This window comes from Schistocerca americana, chromosome 6, assembly GCF_021461395.2.
Source record: "Schistocerca americana isolate TAMUIC-IGC-003095 chromosome 6, iqSchAmer2.1, whole genome shotgun sequence".
Lineage (NCBI taxonomy): Eukaryota > Metazoa > Arthropoda > Insecta > Orthoptera > Acrididae > Schistocerca > Schistocerca americana.
The window spans coordinates 321,745,028-321,767,324 of NC_060124.1; the positions used below are offsets into that span (position 1 = coordinate 321,745,028).

At 44.8% G+C, this 22,297-nt stretch overlaps 1 protein-coding gene and 1 pseudogene across 1 annotated transcript in view; both read right to left on the reverse strand.

The window, feature by feature from the left end:
* The window catches only part of LOC124620113, a 150,435-nt gene that overhangs the window by 104,781 nt on the left and 23,357 nt on the right, over positions 1-22,297 (reverse strand). Inside the window, exon 2 of the mRNA XM_047146783.1 lies at positions 417-927. Within this exon, the coding sequence (XP_047002739.1) occupies positions 417-927 (511 nt within the window). The remainder of the gene's footprint in view (positions 1-416; positions 928-22,297) is intronic.
* On the reverse strand, positions 3,425-3,542 carry LOC124620637 (annotated as a pseudogene).

A 22,297-nucleotide genomic window follows, 5' to 3' on the forward strand; every position in this document is an offset into this window, starting at 1 on the left:
AACCAGCATCCTTTATGCATCTTCCCTTTGTAAAGGTGTGTAGTTGTCCACTGACGGAGGCTGGTGGGAAACTGCACAGTATTGGAAGTAGACTGTGTTGGACTGTGACTCTGCGCTGTCGCTGACGTATTCGTGTTTCGTTGCGGGGCACAATGACGGGGGCGTGTAAGATGAGGTATCATTTCCCCTGCGACAGCTACCGTTTCGCTCCAGTTGCGCAGGCAGCAGCGGCGCGACCGCACACAGCCAGCGTAACGTGACGTGGCCGTAGAAAGCTGCAGGCCTTATACAGGAGAAATCGCCAAGCTGGCAGCGGTGGGGCCCGTCGGGCCACTTTCGCGGGCGCTGAGATCCTGCAAGAGGTGGCTCCAGCATAGGGTCATGGAGTGTGTACTCGAGTGTGCGTGGTGTCTTACCGGCAACCGACGGCACGGGGTTAATCCTGGCTGCCGACGTCAGATCCAGCGTTCCGGCGTCAAGGTCACCTTCAGCGACAAGTGCTGCACACGCTGCTGCGCTGGCGTTTCCAGTACGGTGGCGCACGCACTCGGCCGCGTCGCCGCCGGTCGGTGGCACGCGGCGCGCACACGCACAGAGAGGGTAGTATGCGACGCGGGAGCTGGGCGGCTCGCTGGCTGCACTCGCGGCCTCCTGGGCCCTGGCTCGGTTGAGTCTCTCGCTATGCGGCGCGCGGCACGGGGAGCTCCACGGACGGTGCTCGCGCCACCGACTCACACAAAGAACTGGCCGCCAGCCGAGCGCGGCCCGGGCAGCGGCGCCCGCCGCGCTGTGACGCGCGCGCCGCCACCGGCTGCCCGCAGAACTGCCGCCCTGCAGGGCTCCGGCGTGCCTCGGCAGCGCGCTCCGTGACTCACTCCCGCGCAAACAAATCTCCAGGGGATTGTAAACACCGCCAAGCGCCGCTCGCTAAAAAAGAGAAAAAAGTGAAAAGTAAAAAAACCAATTCTCGGTATATTGTCACAGTGATCTGGGGACCCCTGCATCCTTTTTAGAGAATGAAAGGAAGAAAGGTTTATCGTCCCGTCGACAACGAGGTCATTAAAGACGCAACACTAGCACGGATTGTTTTAAAGATGGTGACGGAAATCGGCCGTGCCCTTTCAAAAGAACCGTTCCGGGATATTCCTGGATCGACTCAGCGAAATCACGGAAATCCTAAATCAGAATGATCGGACGAGGAATAGATCCGTCGTACCACCGAATGCGAGCCCATTGTGATCAGTGTTACCAGCAAAGATTACCTCATGTTATTAAAGCGACAATCACAACATCCAGTTCTACGATTGGCGCTGTCCGCGATTTTAGAGCTTTTGAGATGGCGTCCCATCAATAGAAAAACCTCGGTCAAAGTGTGAAAGTGCCCCTCCTCGCTGAAATCTTGGATGTGGTAACAAACTACTTTGCAGTGTAGTTGAGGATCAACGAACGTGAATGCGAAGTAGAGGTGGTGGCAACAGACTGAAGTGTAGCGGACGCCGATGTCTACGTTCGCTCTATTTGTTTCATGAACAGTTTCGACAGTAACTAGCTGTCGTCTTCAGAATTTCAGATCTCCCAGATTCTGGAGAAGACAGATAGTTACCCTCGAAACTGATCATGAAACAATCTGTTTCACGTGAAGCGATCTTGGCCTATAATACTACAAAATGGTTCAAATGGCTCTGAGCACTATGCGACTTAACTTCTGAGGTCATCAGTCGCCTAGAATTTAGAGCTACTTAAACCTAACTAACCTAAGGACATCACACACATCCATGCCCGAGGCAGGATTCGAACCTGCGACCGTTGCGGTAGCCCGGTTCCAGACTGTAGCGCCTAGAACCGCACGGCCACTCCGGCCGGCTTATAATACTACAAATTACTATATGAGATCGCTTCAATAACATATGTAAATTTAAAACAATTTGCCCTATCTTGATGCACTTTTCATTATCAAATCTAAAACAGGGAGGTTCATTGATAAAACCTATATTTGGTCATTGGCAAGTCTCCTACGAGAAATTAGTTGGATATTATGTATCAGTATTTGCATCGTCCATAACTAGGGAAGGTCCAAGAGAGTCCATTACGTACCTTTCAACAAAACCCTGTTCGTACTATCGTTTCTACGCGTTGCATTATCTCCGTACGCTATAGTGTACGTTACCACACAACGGCCACCCAGAAAGATATACCATATATTGGGCACCGATAGGCAAATACAAGGATTCAGTTAAGTCTTGTGTTGGAAATCTAATTTACATTAATTACGTATATCAGTTCTTAGGAATCCCGCCTGAATCCCTGCCGGACACGGGAACTTTCAGTCTGCCTTTCATGCTACTCTCACAGCTCATCGATGTAGGAGTCGCCAGGAATGGCACGTGGTTCGGGTTCCACGTTAACATGTATGTCGCCTTTCACCGGTTGGATAACTGTGGTAGGTTAGGGATATGCAAGTTGCCAGAGTGGCGTCCAGTCGAAAGATTTGCATTCAGCCATTGAGACACTAGCTAATATTATCACTAGCAGTTAATAATGAATAAATGACCTGAGTGTGTTAATTGCAGGAATGTAAACAGAATGCATTATACTTGTTTTATGTCCACAAAATATATCTGTTTTAAACCACAGTTAACTGACTCCAGTCACCCTTCACAAAACATATTATGACACATTTAATGTGAATTTTAAAAAAAGTATGTAGATCAAAAAGTATTTAGATAAGACACATATAAAAAAAAGTCCTTCAGACATTTCCAGCAGAAGCTTATACACCCAAAAAACTAGCGAATGGAAAGTACTGCCAGAGAATGACGTCGCGACCAGACCAAGGACAAAGTGGACTGAAGAAAGAAAAAGCATCCACGAAAAAAAAATGAGAACTGCTTGGAATCTTCGAAGGTTTAAAATACAACGTCTTTGCGTGATCCGATAGGGTCCAATCGTGCCTAATAATAATAATAATAATAATAACAAATTTCCATCGCACACTATAATTAAAAAGCAAAAGTTTGACTATTGGGTTAACCTTTATCTCAGAGTTATAGTTATCACTCTGAGACAATCGTGGAGGGTGGACTTATTCTTGGGTGCTGTAGTATATACAAGAGGAGGTAGACAAAAATATGACACCAAAAACACGTCGCATTATCATGCCTAATACGGTGTAGGAAAACTGTTGGCATTAAAAACAGTTTCCAGCCGTTTCCGAATGGATAATACACTCCGTCTTCAGGCCACGAGTGGCCTACCGGGACCATCCGACCGCCGTGTCGTCCTCGGTGGAGGATGCGGATAGGAGGGGAGTGGAGTCCGCACACCGCTCTCCGGTCGTAAGATGGTATTCCTGACCGCAGCCGCTACTATTCATTCGAGTAGCTGCTCCTCGATTGGATTCATGAGGCTGAGTGCACCCCGAAAATGGCAACAGCGCATGGCGGCCCGGTTGGTCACCCATCCAAGTGCCGGCCACGCCCGACAGCGCTTGACTTCGGTGATCTCACGGGAACCGATGTATCCACTGCGGCAAGGCCGTTGCCAATGGATAAATACAGGTCCCGCAAAATCGTGGCACTTTCAGGTAACCATGGTGGAGCTGGACAGCGATCACGCAGTTTTCTTTTCAAAGTAGATCACGAAGTCTCAAACATATAGAGATTTGGTGAATGTGGGAGCCAGGGGAGATGCGACAACACGTTCTCATTTTCACAAAACCAGTCCTGGACGATGCAAAATGTGTGAACAGGGACGCTGTCGTCTTAGAACACGGTATCACCATTGGGAAACAAACATTGCACCAATGGATGGATCTGAGTTGTCAAAATGGTCACATAATGCTTGGCAGTAACGTGACCTTGCAGATATCCTTGGGGCCCATGGAATACCGCGATATGGACGTCCAGATCCTCGCCGAACACCCGCCATGTTTCACTTTTGAGACGTAAATTCGACCACATGTTGGAAACAGTGTGAAACAAGACTTTCTCTATTGCTCCTGAGTCCACTTTTGATGACACCGGTTACGGGTATTTGCATCACTGACGTGTGATATCGTAGTTACAGCTCACCCTGAAATTTCTTACTGACGCAGATCTCTTTGTGTTGTTTTGTTGCTGATAGATTCTGTGAGTGCAACACTCAGTTCTGCAATGACTTTTGCTGTAGTTGTCCTCTTATTTTGCGTCACAATCCTCTTCAATGACCGTCTGTCATGATCACTCAAAACACACTTTCGCCAGCGTTGTGACTTAGCAGATGTTTTTTCGCTTTCCCTGTATGCGGTATAAAGCTTCGATACAGTTCCACTTAAAACACAAACACTTCGGCTACACTGGTTACGAAAGCTCCCACCATACGAGCACCAACAACCTGCCCTCATTCGAAATCACTTAGTTCCGACACACGCCGAGGTGACAAAAGTCATGGGTTAGCAATACGCACATACACAGATGGCGGTGTTATCGAGTACACAAGTCGAAATAGGGTAGCGCTTTGGTGGAGCTTTGATTTGTGCTCAGATGATTCATGTGAATAGGTTTCCGACGTAATTATTGCCGCACGACGCGAATTAACAGGCTTTGAACGCGGAATGGTAGTTGGAGCTATACGCAAGGGACATTTCACTTCGGAAACCGTTAGGGAACTCAATATTCCGAGATCCATAGTGTTAAGAAATTGCCGAGAATATCACATTTCAGGCATTACCTCTCACCGAGGACAACGCAGTAGCTGACGGCCCTCGCTTGACGACGGAGAGCTGCAGCCTCTGCATGGAGCTGCCAGTACTAACAGACAAGCAACACCGTCTGAAATAATTGCAGGAATCAATGTGGAACGTAAAAAACAATAATACTCTGCGCAACAGGCGGACAGGAAATCCCAAAATATACAGGGTGTGTCTAAAACAATGACAGTACCAGGAACTGAACAACGCGTTTTAGAATCCACTGACGTTGCTGTAATCTTGCATATAATAAAAAATGTCGAGTATATTTGCAAAAGTTCATAAATATCGCAAACTCATTCCAGAAATTTATCTCCTTTGTTGTTGCTGTCTTCAGTCCGAAGACTGATTTGATGCAGCTCTCCAAGCTAGTGTATCCTGTACAAACTACTTCATCTCTGCATAACAGCTGCAGCTTACACCGATTTTAACCTTCCGACTGTCTTCAAGCCTCGTCTGGCTCTACAATTTTTACCCCCTCCTCCACAAACACTTATTTTTCCATTACCAAATTTATAATTTCTTGATGCATTTCAACAGATCGCTTCTGTTAGTCAAGTTGTGCCACAAATTTCTTTATCCCAGTTCCGTTTAAAACCACCTGATTAGTTATATGATCTACCTATCTGATCTATCTGATCTTCAAGATTCTACTGTAGCCCCACATTTCAAAAGTTTCTGTTCTCTTCTGTCCAAACTGTTTATCGTCCACATTTCAATTCCGCACAAACGGCAAACTCCAGACAGGTACCTCTACGCAAAAAATTTCCTGTCAATTAAATTTATTTCTGATGTTAAGAAATTCCTCTTTTTCAGGAATATTTTGCTAGCTACTGCCGGTCTGCACTTTATTTCCTGTCTGCTATGGTCACTGATATTTATTTCGTTTCCCAAATAATAAAATTCATCTTACTACTTTGAGTATCTTATTCTCTAATCTAATTCCCTCAGCATCTCGTGATATAATTTGAACTCATTCCATTACGCTTGCTTCACTCGATGTTCATCTTAAAACATCTTCAATACACCATCCATACCCTTCAACTACTCTTTCAAGTCATTTGCCCTCCCTGAAAGAATGACAATGTCATAGGCAATCATCAAAGATTCTATTTTTTCTCCCTGAATTTTAATTTTCTTTGCAAACTTCTCTTCAGTTGACTTTAATGCTCGATTAACGTACAATTGAATAACATGGGGGATACTCTACAAGCACAGTTATACCAACAGTAGCGAAAATCTATAGAGCAGAAAAAAAGCAACCTTTTCAACTATTGAAACGATGGTAGTCCTAAAGCGGCTACCATGCATTGCTGTTTTTATTGCTGTTACTTCCATATTTTCCAGGCACCAAACGTGGCGGTGATTTTTCCTATGCGAATAGGAAAATGTAATTAATGTCCCGTCTCCTGTTACCGTCATTGTATAATGATAAAATCTGAGTGCAATGTAATACATACGGTTCACAGTAGCAGAGTCATTATCGTATGAACGAGGAGTGAATTGTAACCTAACGTGTTTAAGTTCAGAGGGAACTGATTACGTGTATATCCACATTCTGGCACGTACATTTTGATTCTTTGCGCCTATTGTAGTTCGTTTCACGAACTTTACGAAATCCGGGCTAATTTTCCATTCTTGAATATTAGCTGGTAATTCTTATAAACGCCCTTTTGACCTTGTCCTTGAATCTGAGCCTTCAGCGTACCTGTCATGTTCATCTGTTCTGTCTCCCAGGTATCGAAATGTATACATACAGTATTTTAAAGAGTGTCTTTCCCGGCAGTAACAGTTAGTCCCCCATCACGTCCATTTGTAACGCTTTCTTTTTATTTACGTGTATATCTTAAACGGTTCTGTTAAATGAGAAATTGTTTCTACCAATGTTTATTAACATCATTGGGTAGTTCTTGCTGAGAGTATACGTTTTATGTATCCCGACTGATGTAAATGGAATCATGTACATTTTATTCATGAATACAGTTATCCTCTCCAAGAACTATTAAAAAATGTATCACACTGTGCTATCCTTGCCAATAAGACATCGATGTGCAAGCGAACAAAAGTATACAGGTCAAGAAGAAATGGAGCTGTTTACTGTCTAGATAGTACACATTACGTATCCATCGTAGTGCTGTAGTAGACATGTGGGTTTTGTTTGTGATATTCGACGCATGTAAACACAGGCACCCATCTCCCCCGCCCCCCCCCCCCCCCCAATCCCCTAGACACTTCGTTTGTTGTTGCATTAGCATACAGTACGCTGCTTCCCGACGTAATAACTGTGTGGCGGTAGTACACAATGTCAATACAGTTTTTGTTGTGTAAAGGTGTATGATACAGCATGACGATAAGCAGAAATGCCGCTGATCTACAGAGAAAGTTCGTTGACAGGAAATAATTTAGTAACTTGCATTTTTATGTTCGGTGCTGTTAGAGAACATTATAATTATTATGTTATTATGTCTACCTTGTATTCTACTGTACATAGATGTAGGCGGCTGTAATTGGCTGTAGGCGGGCGAAATTCTGTTCCGACACAGCTACTGTACAGCAGACGATTTCCTTACAAGTGATCGCCTTCACCCTGGTTGTTTGATATTCCCATTTGTAGTCTATATAAAACCGGAAGCTTAAAAGCAAGACCTCTAAAAAAATGGTTCAAATGGCTCTGAGCACTATGGGACTTAACATCTGTGGTCATCAGTCCCCTAGAACTTAGAACTACTTAAACCTAACTAACCTAAGGACATCACACACATCCATGCCCGAGGCAGGATTCGAACCTGCGACCGTAGCAGTCGCGCGGTTCCGGACTGAGCGCCTGAACCGCTAGACCACCGCGGCCGGCGCAAGACCTCTAAATTGTCGTAGAACACGAGCAGACGAAGATGCTGAGGTCGTTGTGCCCGCTGCCGTAGCTGTGAATCCCCAAGTCAGCGCACGGCGAATTCAACATGAAGTTGGTGTATCGAAAACATGCAACGTCATAAATTCCATCGTTACGATGTTCATTTACACCAAGAACTTCATGTAAATGACTTCAACAATAGGGTTCAGTTTTGTCAGTTGCCTCAAAAAAAAAAAAAAAACTTGTGACTAATTATGATTTCTCCATAGATGTTCTTTTTACCGACGACGCGTCATTCTCCAACAAAGGAATTGTCAGTATGAGAAATATGCATTGTTGGTCCATCAACAATCCACCATGGCTCTAACAGAGCATCAACGTCCATGGAACGTCAATGTTTGGTGCGGAATTACTGGAGAACTATTATCGGACCATTCCTTGTAAATGGCAACCAAAGTAGCAGACAATATACCAGATTTTTAAGATCTTCCTGTTCTCTTGGACGCCGTATCTCGGAATCATAGAATGGTCATGTGGTAGCAGCATGATGGATGCTGTGCACACAATGCCTTAAGAGCACGACGAATTCTGGAACGAAATTCCCTGGTAGGTGGATTCGACATGATGGCCCAGTTAATTGGCTTTCCCTGTCTCCGGACCTTACATGGTTGGATTTTGTTCTGTGGGGAGCAGTCCAGAATGCTGTCTACCAAGATGCTCCAACCACACCAGAGGACATGCAGCAACACATTATTGATCCTAGTACAACCATCACAGAGGAAATAGTAAAATGATGCAGGGTGTCCTTCATCCACAGAGTATTCCTGTGTATGAATGCCAATGTTCACCATTTTGAGCAGGCCATGTAAACTATTTGTTTTTAATGCAGTGGTAGTATCACAGGAAACGTTACTGTAAAGGACTATGTTAATTCTGCACAGTCATAAGTACTGTAATATGGTACTGTAGAATAAAAAGATCCTATTACTGTACAGTGTAGTACTTTGCATTCAGTGTTTATTGGCAATTTGTAAAATGTTCAAGCGGGCCTTGAAGAGTTTAAATGATTTAGTTGATGAAATGTACTGAAGTGACATTTAAATTAGAGAAGTTATGTATTATTTACCACTTCAATTGCTACTAGTTTCGTGGATAAAATGATACAGTGTGATCCATTTTTGAATAGCTTTTGGAGAGGTTGAGTGTATTATAAAATGTACATGGCTCCATTTAAAAAATTTAATCTCCACGCTGCGTCTGTGAGGATACATAAAAAGTACACCCTCAGAAATTTCTACACAATGATGGTGAAAAACACTAGCTAGAAGAATTTTTCATTTAACGATAAGAAAAAAGTTATTTTGGGTGAGCAAGATAAATGGGACACCCTGTGTACGTGGCGATCAAAGAGTTTCCGTCTGAGGGCGTTGTTGCAGCATATATGCAACGTAAAGGCCACTCCGATGGGAGTGTGTAAGCAGCGACATGTAAGCAAGAGATTAGTGTGGCATTCCGAAACGTGAACTGTGACGATGTGCGTTCAAGTAGGACCAACGTGCTGTTTATTCTTTTTTGCCTGCCCAGGGCAAATACTAATAGAGATCCATCAAAGGAGGAGGAACGTGTATGAGGCAGCAAGTCAGTCGAAAATCACCGTTGTGGAATGGTGCGCGATTCGACGCAAGGGGGCGGTCGATCTGAGAGAAATCGACAGTTACGCCAACTTCAGTGACAGACCCCTGGGCGCCCGCCCTTTAGTCCTGATTTCTACCCATGCGATTATAAGGCCTTCGCCCCTTAAAAATAGCCTTAATAGGTCAATTATTCCTGTCGGACGAGGAAGTACAGCAGGCAGTTACGGGCAGAAGGACACAATGTTTTGTCAGACGGGCATCTTCAGCTTGGTGCGTTGGCGACTTGATTGCCTGAGTGCACATGGCGGTTATGTCTTATTGGCATACTGATTCTGGAATGTACGGCCAAGCGGTGTGTGAAGGAGGGCACTATTCGCGCCAAACTCATATTTCCCTCCTCCTCTCCGACTCGTGAGGGAAAAACGACTGTCTGAATGTCTCAGAACAAGCACTAATTTCCGTTATCTTTGAAATTTCCGTTATCTTTGAATGGTGATCATTGCGCGATATGAAAGTTGGTGATAATAATGTATGCTCTACATCCTCGGCGAAGATAGCATTTTGGAATTTTAGTGAGCAGCCCCTTCCGTTTAGCGCGTCGTCTATCTACAAGTGTGCCCCACTTCAAACTTTCAATGAGATTTGTAAAGCTCTCGCGATGGTTAAATATATGAGTCACGATTCGTACCGTTCTTCTTTGGACCTTCTCAATCTCTTGAATCAGACCCAACTGGCAAGGGCCCCATACAGACGAACAATACTCTAATACAAATAGGATGCATCGAATTAAAAAAAAAACTACCCCTTACATGTGAAGAATATCGATTTAACTAATTTGCATAAATTTTTTATATCAATGTGGTATTAACGGTACAATGGTTAAGGGGGTGGTGTATGTGAGTGGGTGACATGGAGCAGAACAGCAGGTTAAGTGCAGAACACTAAGTTAATTTGAATAATTTTTATGTAAAACGCAGTACAATAGTTTAAGAGGTGGGTGATGTTGTGACTTGGCAAGACAGCCAAGTCACAATGAGAGGAAGCCGAAAGGAACGCGTTAAGCTCACGCAGATTGGCGTGAGGTCTGGAACAGTTAAAGGAATTAATAGTAGCAAATAAAGTACGTAGTTGATGCAGAGAATGATGACCAAGAGAAATCTAACCCCCCCCCCCCCCCCCCACAAAATGAATTTTTTATAAATAAACAATATACCATTTCCATATATTCCATACACTGCCTTGAATCCTCTAAAACAATATTGCATACACAGTAAACGATTTCCCTCCAAATAACCGATCAAGTGAGTGTCTTTCCCAACATTTTCTGGGTGAGAGGGGAGGGGGGTTTACGAGAGGGGCAGAGGTTGATCAGCTTAATTAAGTAGTCAATCAAATTGATAGTAGTGACAGGACCTATTCCAATAACTCAGACCTGAAAGTGTACCTTTAGCAGTGAGGGGGGAGGGGGCTTTGGTGGAGGGGGAGGGGGCAGGAGAACAATAGGTTAAGGGTGGTGACATGGAAAACCACTTAACAGGACAATAGGTTAAGTACCTGTCAATCAAATGAGAACGATAGGTTTGCCTCTTAGTGCATACCTGCCCCTGATGTAGGCAATCTGCACTAACAAATTGGCCTGAAACGAACTTTGTTCCACTACTCATGTTCATTTCAGGTATCACTGCTGTACCATCAGTTAACCGTACTGTGCTAATTTTCTGCCCTTGGTAACCAATAACATACCTGCACGTATCTCAAATCCAAATGCAAAAAATTATAGCGCCCTAATAAACTCCAAAATATGACCTCATTTGCAGTTTGAATGTACTTCGTGATTCCATAGACGTAATACAAAATCCTCGCAGTGTTTTGTAAATGCCAACTGCTTAGCGGCGCTGCAGTAGTGTAGTTGCAGAAATACTGTGAGATAATCGTGACTGTGTTACGACCCGTCTCAATTAATACTTCCTTTCATGTCCTTCGACTGTTATAACTGCGTTCCAGCTTCTGTACAAACTGTAGATGACCTTTCACACACTGTTTTTATGCCTACTACTTTGAACTTTCAGAATTTGAAGGGGTGTATTCCACTCAATAACGTCTAAAGCTTTCTCTAAATCAACAAAGGCTATAAATATAGCTTTGCCTTTCTTCAATCTATCTTGTAAGATAAGACAGAAGATGTTCCTGCAGAAACCAAGGTAATCTCCCCGAGGTCGGTTCCTACCAGATTTTTCAGTCTTCTGTCAGTATTTCGCAACCATGACTTATTCGATTGACACCTGTCACAATTTGCCTTATTTGCAACTGGAACTCTTACATTCTACTTGAAGTTTATTTCCTTTATTTATTTAGTGTATTTATTTAGTTGCGACGCTGCGATACATTTGAGAAAGCCCACTATAATCCGAGAGCCGGCCCAGACAGCGACTGCGTCCTTGTTTTCTCGGTAGCTACGGCGGCGGCGGCCGGCCGCGGCGGCTCACGTTTCTTCCGGGAGGCGTCGGGCCGCGCCACGCCTGCTTATCTGCCGGCGAGACGCCACAAAACACGTTCTTGGGTTGCAGAACGCGCCAGACCTGCTGACGTCCGAGGCGCTCAATTGTGGGGAACGGCCATTGTGTGGCACACGTAAGCAGCCTGCTAGAATGTCTGCGCGCTGCGGCAAAATACCGCAGATGCAGCGCTAATGACGATAGACCCGTCTGCGCCGGTCATTGTGGCCGAGCGGTTCTAGGCGCTTCAGTCTGGAACCGCGCGACCGCTACGGTCGCAGGTTCGAATCCTGCCTCGGGCATGGATGTGTGTGATGTCCTTAGGTTTGTTAGGTTTAAGTAGTTCTAAGCCCTATGGGACTGATGACCTCAGATGTCAAGTCCCATAGTGCTCAGAGCCATTTGAACCAGACCCGTCTGCTTGATTCACAGGTTAATTTCTTGACCGCTGTCGTAGTAAATTATTCTGTCGATATTTCATATGGAAACTTACAGCCACGAAGAAGTGTCTCCATCATGTGCACACGACATACGTTTCTAATGGGAAATGGATTACGAAATGAGACACTGAAAGTTATAGACGAGATTTGGTATTAAGCTGCAGAATATCTACGGCAAATGCAAATAGGACGTGGAGATCAGACGGGTAAATGGGGTAACTAATGAAGAGGTACTGAATGGAATTTAGGGAAATGAAATTTATGGGACAAACTGATTAAAAGTAGGGACTGGATGACAGGAAACATTCTGAGGCACAAAGGAATCGGCAGTTCAATAATGGAGGGAAGTGTCGAGGGTAAAAAGTGTAGAAGGAGGCCAAGAGATAAATACAGCTAGTTCAAACGGTTGTAGGTCGTAGTAATAGCAGAGAAGGTGCTCACATAGCGTAGCCTAGCGTGTGGAGCAGTGTCAAACCAGTCTACGGTATGAAGACCCCAAAAATTTCAACAACTTACGTGAAAACACTGTCCACTGTGTCAAAAACGGCTTGACAAATTTAAATTATTTCTCTTTTTCTGTTCCGATATTTGTGACACTTTCGTTAACACGTTCTTTAACACACTTCTAATTTTCGTTTTTGAACTGAGTATAAATATTGGAAGGTTTATCACAAAAATTCGAGAAAACCGATTTTTTCCCCTTGCATTTACCGTGCTCTGTTTACCAGCCCGTACGTCGCTAATGTTTTGCTCAGTGAGGATTTGCAGCTTGCTGGTAAATCAAGGGATGTTTTCATCGGTACATTAATTTGGTCTGAACACAATCTCCTGGCTCCACTTTAGTTACTTTGAGGCAAAGAATAAGGATTACGTAGTTATGGCTCACAGTCCATGAAATGGTACAGAAGCTGCCTTGGGAACAGACACACAATTGTAGACTGTCAAGTCAAAGTAATGTGACTACCTTCAAAGGCCTGAATAACCACCTTTAGGACCACTGCGAGAGGTGCAGGAAGAGAGTCACTCAGGTTCCGGAAGATAACAATAAGGATGTGGAGCTATGCCGTGGCCAGTTGCATTACGTTTCTCAGTTGAGAATCCAAGGCACGTATAGCCCGATCATCGAGGTGGTCCCACAGATTCTCCATTGGGTTTAAAACCAGGGCGTTTGGTGGCCAGAGGTGTCCAGTAAACTCATCCTGATGTTCTTCGCACATTCACTGCGAGCTTTGTGACACGTCACATTGTCCTGCTGGTGGATGCCATCGAGCCGAGGAAAAATAAACTGCCTGTAGGGATGGGCATGGTTCCCAAGGATAGATGCATACTTACGTTGATTCATTGTGTCTCCCAGAATAACGCAGTCACCCAAGGAATGCCACGAAAACATTTCCCAGACCATAGCGATCCTCGATTGTTGCAGGGTGTTCGTTTTCAGACGTTTCACGCTGTATATGCCAACGGCCATCTGTCCGACGAAGCAGGAAAGCGTGATTCGTCTGAAAAGGCCATCTGTCATCACTTATCAGATGTCCAGTTACGGTACTGTCGTGCAAATTTCGGCCTTCGTCGCCGTTGAACAGCAGCCAGGATAGGTGCATGAATCAGTGAACCAGGCACTTGCTGCAGACGCCCATAAGCAGCGACGTTCGGTGAACTGATCGGTCGTCGAAGAGACACTGTTGGTAGCCTCTTGGTTCATCTGGGTGGTCAGGTGCCCAACTGTTGCACGTCTATTCACCCGTTCACACTTCCGCAGCCATCGTTCAGCCCTGTAATCTAAGGAGCAGTGGTGCACCTGAGGTGCCTCGGCGCCGGTCTCGGACATCGCCATTTTGTCGTGCATGGTACACTTTCACCATGGTGGCAAGTGAACTGTTGAAATACTGACGTTTCATAAATGCTTCCACCCTTGGCCCAAAAGTCGATGACCATGCATTTTTGAACGTCCCATAAACCGCTACGTTTCCGCATTATGACACTGACAGCACTGACTGTCCTTCCCCAACTCCCAGCCCCACCGACGCGCCGACAAACTTAACCCACGCTCCACTGCTAGTGCTGCCACCTGCTATCTGTGAGTGGTTATTGCACACTGATGTCAAACACAGGTGGTGGTTAGATTAATGTGACTGGACCGTGTAGCTTACAACCACTTGGAAATTCTGTAAGTTGCACCTTTTTCTGACGTGAGGACAGTGATTATACTGTGGGGAATTAGGTTATTTCTATCTTGCGTAAACCGACTTGACGATCGTGATTCCGCTCATTTATATGACTTAACACACCCCAAAGCATACTTTTTCATATTAGGTGCATTGTGCTGCCACCTAGTGCTAGGTACTCCATATGAGCTACTTCAGTAGTCATTAGACATTGTGAGAGAGCAGAATGAGGCACTCCGCGGAACTCACGGACTTCGAACGTGGTTAGGTGATAGGTTGTCACTTGTGTCATATGTCTGTCCACGAGTTTTCCACACTTCTAGGTCCACTGTTAACGATCTAATAGTGAACTGGAAACGTGAAGGGACCTGTACAACACAAAAGTGTACAGGCCGACCTCATATGCTGACTGACAGAGACCGCCAACAATTGAGGAGGGTCGTAATGTGTAATAGGAATTCCAAACTGCATCAGGAGTCACTGCAAGTACTACGACAGTTAGGTGGGAGGTGGGAAAACCTGGATTTCATGGTCGAGCGGCTGCTCATAAGATACACATTACGCGAGTAAATGCCAAAGGATGCCTCGCTTGGTGTAAGGATCGTAAACATTGGACGACTGACAGGGGAAAAACGTTGTGTGGAGTGACGAATCACGGTACACAATGTAGCGATCCGTTGGCAGGGTGTGGGTATGGCGAATGCCCGGTGAATGTCATCTGCCAGCGTATGTAGTGCCAACAGTAAAATTCGGAAGCTGTGGTGTTATGGTGTGGCCGCGTTTTTCATTGAGAGGACTTGCACCACTTGTTGTTTTGTGTGTCACTATCACAGCACAGGCCTACGTTGATGTTTCAAGCACCTTCGTGCTTCCCACTGTTGAAGAGCAATTCGGGAATGGAGATTGCATCTTTCAACACGATCAAGCACCTGTGCATAATCCACGGCCTTTGGCGGATTGGTTGTAAGGCGTCCGGATTTAATAGACCTTACATGAACTTTATCCATAATGACAGTACGATACAGTATGCGATCCTCAGAAAGTAATAATTACATTATATCAACAAAAGGCAATTGCAGTTAATCTCGCCTATCCGAAAACTAAAAAAAAAAAAAAAAAAAAAAAAAAAAAACAAAACAATATCTATCAATATATGGACAGTGGCAAGAAACAAACAAGTTCAAGCAAAACGCATTGTGGAGACAAACAGAGCAGGTGGCCAATGATACCGCAAAACTCCCATTACCAAGAGAACGGTGAGCTTCAGCGCAGAAAGGGATAAGGCCAGAACAATACATTATTACGTTTAGAGCAAATAAGGCCATGACACAGAAAGAAAAATAAAAATGTTTACTCACCTCTAGCGAGACAGTGATTGGCTGAAGCCGTACTTGGCGACACACACGCGACACGGTGGGGAGATCCCCATTATATAAAAGCATTTTGAGACCTAAAATTAAGGCTCTCTCTCTCTCTCTCTCTCTCGTCCCACGGCAAACTGCACAAGTGTGGAAAGAAGCAAAAGGCGTTGTGAAGTGAATACGATACGCTTCAGGTATCGTGGTGACAGATAGCAAAGCGGTAGTTAAATATTCCTGCGGGAATTTTTGCGGGCAATGATAGTCTGCACGTCGCTCCAACCCATAGCGAGTGTGCAATAGCCATTATTTCGACTAGGAAAAGATTAATGTTCTACGGAACGCAGGAAAGTTGCGACTGAGTGAATTCAGTCAAGGCCAGAGTAGGGAATTAGCATTTCAGATCCAGCACGGAGACGACGCCGTTGTAGATGCCAGTTGGTTAAAGTACCATCCGCATTAGGCCATGTTGAGTCTAAATTTTGCTCACTCGAACTTTTGTACGCTTTGACCCTTGAATATCAAAAGCTCGGATACTAACCTACCCTCACACAGGGTACATGAGAGTTTTTCATTGGTTCAAAAAGTAAATTTATTCTCCACCAACTCGGTGCTTTGACCAGCTACGATAACATATGTTTAAATGAGCTGATGAGGATTGTTAATATTCGTTCTTTCCTGTGATAAAAAAATTTTCTTGTGTAGAGATAACAATTTTAATAATCGTCATTTCAATATGTCCAAGAATTAAATATTTTGTTATTTACTATCAAAAGTAATTGAACGATATTGTTGTTTATCACTTGACCCCTGAAAGCAACAGTTGATAAATTATATGTAGAGTAAAAAAGGGAATAGCTATTTTGTCTTTCTAGAATAGATCCCGAACTTTCACTTTTATTAATTGATGCATTCTAGGTACTTGAAAGCAACATTTCTAATTATTTTTGTTACGATCCACACCTGACATTACCTGCCTTACAGGGTCAGGGTCATATTTACTTAGAATGTCTATTTGACACCCTGGGCTTGAGAAGACAGTTCAGAGGTTTTGTCCATTCGCGCGCTAAGTGGTAAGCTAATTTTGCACACATTAGTACACTCACTCCCCAGATACAAAGGTTGGACGTACGACATGTTACAAGACAATAACATCCCTGTAATGGACTGGCCTGCACAGAGTCCTGACTTGAATCCTACAGAACACCTTTGGACTTGGAACGCCGACTTCATGCCAGGCCTCACTGAGCGACATTCTCCGCAGTGCAGCACTCGGTGAAGAATGGGCTGCCATTCCCCAAGAACCCTTCCAGCACCTGATGGAACGATTGAACGTATGCCTGCGAGAGTGGAAGCTGTCATTAAGGCTGAGGGTGGGCCAACACCATACTGAATTCCAGCATTACCGATGGAGGACACCACGAACTTGTGTCATTTTTAGTCAGGTGCCCAGATACTTTTCACCACCTAGTGTATGTACAAGGTGTAACAAGTTTTGGAAATTTGTGGTAAGGTCTTATGGCACCAAACTGCTGAGATCATCGGTCCCTAAGCCCACACATTACTTAATCTAACTTAAACTGACTTACGTTGATCCTTGCCTGAGGGAGGACTCGAACCTCCGACGGGGGGGAGCCACACGGACCGTGACAAGGCGCCTCAGACCGGGCGGCTACCCCACGCTGTAGGAGGTGTAACAGACGACGTTTTAAGAATTTGGGAAATTACAGAGGGTGAAATTCTGAACTTTTGGAACAGGGAACCTATAGCCAGAAATGTGGAATAACGTTTCTATAGGACTACGCACTTTCTACGCATCCGTTAGCCTAAATGAAATACCAGATTACTGTCGTTTGGGAAACTTTTACTGACAAAACAATAGCGTTCATGTAAGTACCGTAAACCGAATCCGTGGCTTGTGACGACTGCCAACTTAGTTACATAATATGGAAACATGACCTCCTTTCGTGGTATCAAGTGCTATATAGATGCGCTCAATAATCTTAGGTGTTGTTCCTGGTGGTGCTGATTACGCAAGGGACTTTATAGAACCCCAGAGGAAACACTCAAGAGGGCACGTGCAGGCCAAGGGACTGGGCATCCGCTTCGAATTCCTCGCTGCCTCAAGTTGTCTGTGAGTCATGCTTTGGCCCGACGGTCAAAGAGCACTGGAGCACACCCATGCTGAAGCCACAACTTAATACGTAATTACAAGGGAAAGTCCTTCAGAAGTTGAGACAAGGCATTCTCCGAAAAGTTGAGACGTCATGGACCATCCAACCTGGTAAGATGTGAGGTGAAGTAAAGTGATCTCTAAGAAATCCAACTCAAATGTTTACTGAGCACTCACCTGGTAACTTCTCGTATGGGCAGTGCGTATAAAGCGCAAAATGCTGCAGAAACTTTATACCACATTTCCTCTACAACCCTGCCGTGCAGGGTAGCCGCGTGGTCTGAGGCGCCTCGTCACGATTCGCGCGGCTCCCCCGTCGGAGGTTCGAGTCCTCCCTCTGGCATGAGTGAGTGCGTTGTCCTTAGCGTAAATTAGTTTAAGTTAGATTAAATAGTGTGTAAGCCTAGGGACCGATGACCTCAATATTTTGGTCCCATAGGAACACCACAAGTTTCCAAAAATATCCTCTACAATCTTCCAAATGTTTCAAAGGTCATTCTGTAACACCCTGTAGAGACGCATGAGCAAATTACAGGGACTTTGAAGCCCATTCTACGGAGCTGACTGGGGAAGTTGCGGTGATGGTTGTAGATTTTGTCTACCATATGTCCAATCGGTAAACTGAGTTTTCCTAGAGGTAACCGTTTCAGCTTATTATGCTAGAGGTCCCTGTGCTGTACTGTTACTTCCTCTCTTCATTACTCTTGCATTAACTTCAGGGATATGGTCAAACGCATTGAAATCAGTAATAAGTAAGTTCGTTCTTTTCGGGAAGGTCCATGTGCTTGTTTGGTTGGATGCCTAGGTGCGCTGGCATACATAGTTACATAGTTCTCAAGTTCATTAAGCCGAACATGATAAACATCCGCATTATGCTCTCAAGAAGAGCGTTGCTGTCTCTATTTCTGGGGTACTGAGAGCCGATAATATATTTAACGGGGGGGAGTTTCAGCTCTAGAGGCCTGATGAAATGGAGAGCTTGTATGATGGCCGAAGTCACAGTCGCAGACCCTGAAGTATTCGCTAGGATTGAGTATGTTCGGTCTGTATAGAGATCAGAACAAAAGAAGGCACTTCCCTCACATGGCTGATCATTTATTTTAGCCTTTTCAGTGAACATTTTAAACGTAACTGACCCCTACATTGGAAAGGTAGCAGTGAGTACGGTTTTAATGTTTTGTGACTAGATGATTGTTGCACTAAAAGAGTAACTGAGAAAAGGAATTTCTAGTTACTGATTCGTTCGGAAAACTGCGCAGTGAGGAAACGTTCTTGTTAAGCACCGATTGCCAGTCAGCAGCGCGCTTGTTTCAATAGAGAGACGATATTTTGTCAAAAGAAAATCGTGCTCTTCGAGTAATTACTTGGCGTTCGCCGTACCATATTATTAGACAAAATCGTATTTACATTCGAGTCCATTCGATCCCGTTCCTATTATCCAGGAGTGTACTATCATTCAACAGAACGTTAAACACCCAGGCTAACACAGGAAGGATAGGTACGCAGCCCAAGCGATCTGACGTAACGGAACGCTTGCCAAACACGATCAGGGTCAACAAGAACATTACGTCCTATTCTCGCCAGCCTTACTGGACTGCACGTAACACTACACGATATGTTTTTGCGTGCTGTATGCAGAAAAATTTTGAATCGCCTACAGACATCCAAAATATCTCTTACACAGTTCGTTTTACCATGATACAGCATTCTTATGCTGCAGGTATTCTTCGACAAACACAATTGGTCACTAGAAAAAAAGAGTCACGTAATGTCGCATGTGCGTAAAAACGAACATAGAAGTAGACTCTCTATATTCGGTAAAACAATAAAATAACTGCGTGGTTTTGGAATCTTCATGTTTCAACAGAATGTATCAAAGCACATTTTCTTTGAGGGACGTCTAGGAACCACCACAACACTGTCTTTTCTATATCTGAAGGTCTTTTGCGTTACTACCACAAGATTATTGGTTCGCCGGGCGTGAAAGTCACACAGATCTACCCACATCACTAAAACTCACACAGTCAAAGCAAAGAGGTTATTAATCTGAAGATTGGTTCGAACATTACAGTGAAAGATCCTGTAGATGATGGTGTGAAGTATGAACCAGAGCGCAGCTTGATTCTGTCACATACGTTACTCTTTTCCAGAAATGAACTTCAGTGTGATTAAAAAAATAAAACTAAATAAATGAGTCAAAATAACAATATGGACGAAAGGATTGTCTTTCTGACAGCAGCAAAACCGCCAAGCCACGCACACATGGAACAGCTGCATTGATTAACAGTCGCTAAAGAGCAACTGACACCTGTTAAGAACTGCCAACTGCTACAACGGAACACTGCTGCGGTACACCTGACCAGTGATAGTAAAAGTAAATGTAGAGTGCGAAACGTGTTAACCGCAGCGAAGCGTGTGCACGAACGCTCTGTATGCATCTGACAGTTCATGCAGTACCGTGTTTGACGAACGTTGTTGTGGAACTGATTTGTGCGACATTCCGTTGTGGTACGGCAACGTGTCTGAAAGACATTATTTGTGTGCTTACGATAGTGGAAGAGCAGTAATGGGTGTGTCCAAAAGTGTTATCTCGCGATTAAAAAAGTTCGCTGAAGGTGGAAATGCTTTACGAATGAATGCCGGTGGTCGTTAGCGTTGCCAGCACACCGTTGGCAAAGGAATAGGGCGGATCGCTGCAGCCCTTGCAGCTGCTACAGGTACAAATGTTTGTGTATTTCTCGGCCGTTAAATCAGGCTGGTCTTTATGCTCAGAAGACTGTTAAACGCATCCCGCTTCAACCAAGTCATCGTCGAGAAAGAGTTCGTTGATGCAGAGAGCGTGTTGGCCGTTGTCCACAGTGACGTTCTCCGACGAATCCCGCTTCTGTAACAAGTGATTCTGGCCCCAGTTAGGGCGGAAAAAGAGAGTAAGACGTTACACACCACAGAATTTTCATCAAAGTCATTGGTATGGCTAAGGAATTATGGTTTGGGCAGGCATCATGGGCAATGGCCGAACACCGCTGCATATCATTGCACGAGGTACCGTTACAGCACAGGGAGATTGTTCTGGATCATGTCCGTCTGTATAGGGGTGCAATAGGTTCAAACTTTCTGTTTATGGTCGACAATAGCCACCCACGTAGGACCGCTGAGGTGTCGGACACACTGGAAAGCGAAGACATTGAACGTATGGAATGGTCTGCGTACTCCCTGGACATAAACTCTATTGTGTAGCGGTAGTCAACGTTTTTTACCTACCGTCAAGGGTGCCCATACTGTAGTCCAAAGGAGGGGGAATGGCGATGTGCAAGTAGCCAGTCCGACCCTGTTAAAAACCCACATAATACTGACTTTAAATCATTTTCTTGAAAGAAAAACACCTGAGTACACCACACATTCTTCCTTTCACTAAGAGCCAGAGTGTGTGTGGTGGGGGAGGCCCCTCTTGCCCCCGGATATGGGCGCCCTTGCCTACCGCCCACTTTTGTATGCTAGTAGTAAAATTTTTTAAACGCTTAATTTTTAACCTTTCCACAATGATGGTGATTTATAAAGTAAGAAAGTAATTTATAAAGCAGAGTTGTCGCAAGTTAAAGAATATTATAATTAGAATAATCACTTACCAAATACTTTACGTCAAAATTTTATGAAAACGTAATGAAAATATCTTTAACCTCCAACCGCCTGCCGCCCACTATGAAAAGCTGGACCCCCCGCTAGTGGGCGTTAGTGACCAGGCTGACTACAACTGCTACAGAGAGAGCACACCTGGGATGCTCTTGGCAGATGTGTTTCTCAAGGTACAGCCCCTCCCCACCCTCCACTCCCCGAATCGTGAAAGAACTAAAAATCACCTTGAGGGAGGAGCGGGACAATAACCCCGTCCCGCACTCCCAAAGCTCTGAAGGCACTCAGCCGGGCGTCCCCTAGAAATGTGCCCATTTCAGATTTCATCAGTGCAGTGTCACAAGTATCCAACACACGTCCACCAAATTTGGCAGTCCTTGCACTCAAGAGGCTCTGGGAAGACTGCGGAACCATGGTGTGCAGTGATGAATTCAGGGGGTGGCCCGGGGGGTTCAAATGGCTCTGAGCACTATGGGACTTAACTTCTGAGGTCATCAGCCCCCTAGAACTTAGAACTACTTACCTACTAACCTAAGGACATAACACACCCATGCCTAGGCAGGATTCGAACCTGCGACTGTAGCGGTCGCGCGGTTCCAGACTGAAGAGCCTAGAACCGCTCGGCCAAACCGGCCGGCGGTCCGAGGGGGGGGGGGGGAGAAAGTCCCCCCCCCCCCGGTAAATTGGAAATTCCCCCCCCCCCCCCGAGAAAGTCATCTCTAAGTTGTGGTGAAACATAAAAATTATCACGTGGTCTGTTAACTTGTACCGCTGTGACAAAATTTAAACTACGCCAGCTGCTGTTGCTAATGAAGGCTGGAGTCA